Source organism: Hemicordylus capensis, chromosome 6, assembly GCF_027244095.1.
Source record: "Hemicordylus capensis ecotype Gifberg chromosome 6, rHemCap1.1.pri, whole genome shotgun sequence".
NCBI lineage: Eukaryota > Metazoa > Chordata > Lepidosauria > Squamata > Cordylidae > Hemicordylus > Hemicordylus capensis.
Window position 1 is genome coordinate 53,429,608 of NC_069662.1, and position 7,059 is coordinate 53,436,666.

Consider the following 7,059-nt stretch of genomic DNA (forward strand, 5'->3'; position numbering starts at 1 on the left):
ACTGGAGGTGGATAATAACCACTCAAAGTAAATTATTTCACTTTTAAAACAGCCACGGGATCAGGGGCAGAGCAGGGGTGGGGTGGAGAAAGAAAGCGATTTTGTTGGCATCTGATTCGTGATCGCGTTGCTTCCCCCCCTCTCCCCTGGGTGGTTGACCAATCCCAGAGAGGGAGGGAGGAGAAGGAGGGCTGGTCCCTGGATTTGAATCTGATTGGGTGAGAAGAAATTTTGGGAAGGGGCTTAGTCAGCCAAAGACTCTTTGAAGGGGATGGGAGGGCGAAGAAAGAGTGGCGGGGGGGGGAGGAAAAGGAGGAAAAGGGGGCCGGCCTGGAATTGATTAAATTGGGAGGAGAAAGAAGAGAAGGCTGGGCGAAGCTCAACTCAGCCCGGGGGCCCTCCTTTGAAACTGACTAATTGGGGAGGGAAGACACAAAGGGAAGCAAAAGGCGCTTGGAGAGAGTCGCAGCGAGGAAGAGTTCCCGCTGGGTGAGTGGAATTGCCTCCCCTGGGTCGCCAGGGCTGATCCCCCGAAAGCTCGGAAACTTTTGCCAGGACTCGGGTCCCAAAGGGGAGTGACAGAACGCAGCTCGCCTTGGGGAGGAGACAAGGCGATCGGGTGCCCATAAGAACAGAAGGGGGAGAAAACCACCATGCGCCTCGCCAAAGCGTCCTTGGCCCTCTTCCTGCCGCTGCTTCTGGGATCTTGCTGGGCCCAGTTCCACGGGGAGAAGGGCATCTCCATCCCCGACCATGGCTTCTGTCAGCCCATCTCTATCCCGCTCTGTACCGACATTGCCTACAACCAGACCATCATGCCAAACTTGTTGGGACACACCAGCCAAGAGGATGCTGGCTTGGAGGTCCACCAGTTCTACCCTCTGGTGAAGGTCCAGTGCTCCCCAGAGCTCAAGTTCTTCCTGTGCTCTATGTATGCCCCAGTGTGCACCGTCCTTGAGCAGGCCATTCCGCCGTGTCGCTCCATCTGTGAGCGGGCACGCCAGGGCTGCGAAGCCCTCATGAACAAATTTGGCTTCCAGTGGCCTGAGCGACTCCGCTGTGAGAACTTTCCCCGCCATGGGGCGGAGCAGATCTGTGTGGGGCAGAACCACTCGGAAGAAGGGGGCTCGCCAGCACTGATCACGAGTGCCACCCCCATTGCCGGGCAGGGTACAGCAGGACCACCGCGCTATGCCACCCTCGATCACCCTTTCCACTGCCCACGAGCCCTCAAGGTGCCCAGCTACCTGAACTACAAGTTCCTTGGGGAAAAGGACTGTGCTGCGCCTTGTGAACCTTCCAGGCTGGAAGGGTACATGTTCTTCAACCAGGAGGAGATCCGTTTTGCTCGTATCTGGATTCTCATCTGGTCCGTCCTGTGCTGTGCCTCCACTTTCTTCACAGTCACCACCTACCTGGTGGACATGCAGCGCTTCCGCTACCCAGAACGGCCCATCATCTTCCTCTCGGGCTGCTACACCATGGTCTCAGTGGCCTACATTGCAGGCTTTGTGCTGGAGGAACGTGTGGTGTGCAATGAGCGTTTCCAAGATGATGGCTTCCGGACAGTGGTGCAGGGCACCAAGAAGGAAGGCTGCACCATACTCTTCATGATGCTCTACTTCTTCAGTATGGCCAGCTCCATCTGGTGGGTCATCTTGTCCCTCACATGGTTCCTTGCTGCTGGCATGAAGTGGGGCCACGAAGCCATTGAGGCTAATTCACAGTACTTCCACTTGGCCGCTTGGGCTGTGCCAGCAGTCAAGACCATCACCATCCTGGCTATGGGGCAGATCGATGGCGACCTTCTCAGTGGGGTCTGCTTTGTGGGGCTCAACAACATCGACCCACTTCGGGGCTTTGTTTTGGCCCCACTCTTCGTCTACCTCTTCATCGGCACCTCCTTTCTGTTGGCGGGCTTTGTGTCGCTTTTCCGCATCCGTACCATCATGAAACATGGTGGCACCAAGACAGAAAAGCTGGAGCGCCTGATGGTGCGCATTGGAGTTTTCAGTGTCCTCTACACGGTGCCAGCCACCATTGTCATTGCCTGCTACTTCTATGAACAGGCCTTTCGCGAGCACTGGGAAAGGAGCTGGATTAGCCAAAATTGCAAGAGTTTGGCCATCCCTTGCCCGCTTCAGTACACCCCACGTATGACGCCTGATTTCACAGTCTACATGATCAAGTATCTCATGACTCTCATTGTGGGCATCACCTCAGGCTTCTGGATCTGGTCTGGGAAAACCCTTCACTCCTGGAGGAAATTCTATACCAGGCTAACTAACAGCAAACATGGGGAGACTACCGTTTGAAAAGGGATAATGGAGGCGGCGAAGAGCCAATGCTGCCAGCTCCAATGTTTTAAACAAACATCAGATGTGCCTCCCTTCAGGAGCTGTGTGCGAGGGTGTTTGTTCTTTGGGGAGCCTCTCTGGAATTTGGGGAGTGGAGGGATTTCTATTCAACAGAGCTGGGACCTCTTCTGACAATCGGAGAGAAACACACACAGGCACGGGAGAAAAAAGAACGAGGGAGGAAAACCGAAGTATTTAAAACTGTCTCTTTTTAATTAAAACAAAATCTAAATTTTTTTCTTTAGGTTTTTATTAACTATTAAAGGGTGTCTTTTTGTAATTAAAATTGTAAATAGCATTTGTAAATTTAATTATATATTTCTATTTAAGAGAGAGAGAGAAAGAGAGAGAGAGAGAGAATACCAGCAAGGATCCAGAAACATGGAGCAGGTTGGAGAAAACAATTTTTTCTCTCCCCCCTCCTCCTTTGGATACTAATTTTATTTCCCCTTTGCCGCTGGCATACCCTCCCTCTCCACGGAGCCATGAGGACTGTGTGCTGTTTGGGTTGGCCCATAACAGGACATTTTTGCTTGAACTTTTCATAAGAGCCAGGTTTGTAATCACTCCCCACCCCGCCCCAACACACATCTCCCACCAGCTCCTCTTTGGAGACTACAGATATTGGTATGGTTCCAGAAAGACTTACCCCATCTTCCCACCCCCACCCCCGTTTTCCCTCTCCACTTCAGAAAGTGTGGAAGTAATTTTCTGAATCTATGAAAATACAAGAAATTGGGGGTGGTGGGCTGTGAGCCTTCTCCCCTTTCCTGAAATTTGGGCACTGGCTGTTAGGATCTCCTTATGGTTATTTCTGCTTAAGAGAATGTACCTCTAGGAAAGGTATTTACCTCCAAGAAATACCTCCGAATTTGCCTGCCTTAAGCTGCAGAATTCTCTTTCAATTACATTTGTACATTTCTATTTTTTTCCTAAAGGTTTTGTACAAAAGATGTCTTTTTAAAACTACGTTTCCGTTATTAAACAGACTTGTTCTTTGCAAATCTAGTTTGAGTTTTTTTCAGAAACAGTAAGGGTTTCAAAAACCATCAATTTGTGAGTTGTCCCTCAGTCAGATTCCACAAAGCAGTTAGAAGCTGCAACCGATGCTTCAAAAAGTAGCACAATACTCTTTTGCCAAAGAGATAAGAAAGAAAGAAAGAAAGAAAGACAGACAGACAGACAGACTTTTTAAAAGATACTGAAAAGTTGTTCATGGCATTTAGAGAGTGATCAGGGGTAAAAGGTTTTAAAAAGCTCTTTGTTTTTTGAGAGGGGAAATTAAGCCTTACTTCATCAGAGCTTTTTCCTTCTTCTTGAACAAATATTTAAGTAAGAAAAGTTTATTTCTGTTCAAATTGTTATTTATTTGGAAAGAAAATTCTATCATCACTTCCCCAACCTCCTCTTCCAGCTCTCTTAAGACATTTCAGACAAATTTGAAAATCTTCTTAGATGCCTTTATGGGAAAAGTAGCAAGTTTATTTTATTTGTTCAGTAAAACAGCAAGTAACAACAAAAGAGCAACACATTCTGTTAAAACTGTGGAACACATTTGTATGGAAGTAATCCCGTTGGTTTCAATAGAATTTGACTTCCAAAATGTGAGCTAAAGATCTGAGCAAAAGCTTCCACTGAAAATGATGAGGGCAATTTCACGTTATAACTTTTAATCTGAAAGCTTTCCATATAGCAAATGGAGTGAAACTTGTGTGCATCATATGTGATGGTGGCACGTACTATGTTATGCAAGTTCTGCAAACTTGTGTTTGCTGAAAATGTTCCCCTGCTCCCCAATAAATCTATTTGGGATTTTGGCATGCTTATACCCTTACAGTGAAAATTTAATCAATGTAAGCAGTCTGATCCTATTCATTTTTATTCAGAAATACAAGTATTTCAGAATAAGAAAATTAATTCCTTGTATAAAATTTGTTACCATCTTTTTTGTTTCAAGCTACTGATGAATATTGCATATAACTTTTTTCTAACATTTCCCACCTTTTTTATATTTCTTAGTAGAATTCAGATAATTTCATATTGATCAGAATTTAGCCCTAAGTTACATCGCCTGCCCACGCGCTCCCAAGCCATTTTTGCACACCCAAGCCATTTTCATGTCAAAGTAAGCTTCTAAAATTGCTTTACTAAACTAGAACCAATCCTAACTAGAAATTAGCTAGAAAATATCATCTGTTCTTATAGAATGGCTGATACATCTTTTAAAAGTTGCAGTAGGCTGCTAAAGTGACAAACCTGGAAAAAAAAATTGTGACTGGCACAGCTAGACAGGGAGAGAAGTTAAATCAAATCCTGTTCCTTGGAGCCAGTTTAATTTTTCAGTGGCAGCCCTGTGTAGATATATAATTGCAGCCTTCCCCAACAAATTCGTTTGTGGTGGAATTGTGACTCTTGAACTTGTTCTTGTGTGGTTGTTGTTGTTGGTTTTTTCTATGTCATCTGGTGGGTTTTTAGAACTTTGGGTGGAGATAAACTGCTTCACATCCTCCTTGGCCCAACATGTGAATGAATGAAGCAACATGCAGGTTCTGCAGATGGGAGCAAAACGTAGACAAGGGGGATATGACAAAGAATAGGAATTGGATGGCATTGTGCGAGGTGGGGAAGAAGGGGGTACAACTGTGCATTCCAGATTTTAAACTTGTTAAATGGAATGAAGGTGGAAAAGGTAATCCCCAGTTCTCCCACCCCCACACACATCCTCTTCAGCAGAGAAGGGAGGTGTGGTTTAAAGCCAAAAAGTCAGAGGGGTGACTAAAGCAAACCAGATGGACACTGGAAGGCAACAAACATGTGTCCGATATCAAAGCAGGCCAGCTAGATAGAGGAGGAGCAAATTCCATCTAGTGCTCAAAAAAGAAGAAGAAATTGAATGGGATGTTGCTTTTTAGTTTTTCCTCTTGGTTTTTAAAGTATTGACTGCCAGTATTTAGTGTCTAAATACTGGCAATTAAGTATATGGGTACTTCTTTCTGGTTAAAGAGACTCCCCCCCCCCAACACACACACACACACTTTGGATTTTTCTGAATCTGCTGGTGACTTTGGAGAGTCTACAAGTAGGGATGCTCCCCCCTCCCATCTAAGCTCCTAGATTCACTTCTCCTTCTCCTTCTCCTTCGTCTTTTGGTCCAAAACTTTCCCCTGCAAATGTCCTTTCTGTCTTTTCTCCTCTTTCCTTAACAAAAGAGGCGTACATACCCTCCCTTTGCTTTTCTTTAACCGGCCCAGTTTTGGGATTCCTCCTTGCGTTTTGATCTGTTGACATCAGTGACATAAACCCCAAAGAGGAACACAGGTGACCAGTATGCCATCAGCTGCCACCCCACAGGATCAAGTTCTAGATTCTGCTGTTGGGCCTTCCTCGAATGTTGCTTTGTTTTTTCTGTTTTATAAGAATTGAATTTCACTTTTTCTAAATGGCTCTTCTTCAGGCACTTTTCCAAACTGGTCCCATGAACCCTGTAAGAGTGCCGACAGATGGATCTCATTAGTTTCCTTTTTGGCAAAGGCCTTTCAGCCACTCGCCCCACACAAGAAGGGACTACACCCAAACTTTTTGCACCCCCCTTTCCAAGTCCTGTGGACAGAACACTGCAACGTGGACCAGAGGGGAGTGGAAAATTGATTTCTTCTGCCAAGGAATGTTGGGGCCACGGGTTTAAGTCCCCCCCCATTTTGTTCTTAATTTAATCCTGCTGTTTCTGCAGGCCTAGAAAACCAAGACCATGTAATGTCAAGACGGCTTATATCAGGCGGGAGTGTGTGTGGCTGTTTTTTAACAAAGGACTGAAAAAATTTCCTCCCCCCTTTTTTCTTCTGACCTGTGCTAAGTATGTACCTTTGAGTTCAGCACCCCATCCTCTCCTGACTCCCCCGGCCATCTTTTGGATTTAGTGACAGTTCTGAAATAGTTGGGAAGAAAACATTTGCTGTCCTCCTCACAGGAGCAGTAGAATTTTCCAGAATCTTGGTCTTATGACTGATTTTTTTAAAAAAAATCTCCCCTTCACATCAAATTGTTTTAAGCTTAAAACTGAATGATGGCCTCCACACACACACGCACACACAAAGCTGCTGCCTTTGCAAAAGGGCGTTTGTGCGTTCCCACTTAAAGTTGACACGCAGGCTTTGAAATGGAGATTTCTCTCCCAGCAAAGCTGCAGCCTGCTTAACACATTAAGAATCCCAGCTGCCAGGGGAAGGGAGAAAAGCTGGGAGGTTTGATCTGTGCAGGGTGGATTCCTCTCCTCTTCTCCCCCCACATTGGTGTAAGACAAGCGTGTGGGGTTGTTCGCACAATAAACTGTTACAGACCTGGAGCTATTTGGAGGTGGGGGTGGAATATGAAATTCCTTTGCAGCAGACGGGAAGGCTGTCCAGTCGTGCAGACAAAAAAGCCCTTCTTTAAATGACTCACAGTTGCAAAGAGTCAACCAGAGCTGTTTAATGAAATAGCATGAAGGAGGGGTTGGCGAGCAACTGGATTCCCAGCCAGGCTTCTGTTCCAGCTCCCATCAAGGCGAGCTTTTGGGCTTGGAGCAGCTGCCGTGTCTTGACTTTGCCTCCATATCCTCAGCAACGCCTTGATCCTGCAAAGCCTCCTCTGCATGCAGACCCCAGGAGGCCTCAAAGGCTCTTTATGGGGTGCCCTGATGTCTTGCCAAACATTCAGCCATGGG

The 7,059-nt window shown here is 46.3% G+C and overlaps 1 protein-coding gene across 1 annotated transcript; it reads left to right on the top strand.

Annotated features, from left to right (window-relative positions):
- Nucleotides 1–326: 326 nt before the first annotated feature.
- FZD2 (frizzled class receptor 2) lies at nt 327–3,361 on the top strand. The gene has a single exon (XM_053266110.1). The coding sequence runs from the start codon at nt 654–656 to the stop codon at nt 2,313–2,315; it is 1,662 nt and encodes a 553-aa protein (XP_053122085.1). The 5' UTR covers nt 327–653; the 3' UTR covers nt 2,316–3,361.
- The last annotated feature ends 3,698 nt before the right edge of the window (nt 3,362–7,059 follow it).

Bases quoted from the DNA above. Each gene is read 5' to 3' on its own strand.
- FZD2 (XM_053266110.1), top strand. From the start codon at position 654: ATGCGCCTCGCCAAAGCGTCCTTGGCCCTCTTCCTGCCGCTGCTTCTG.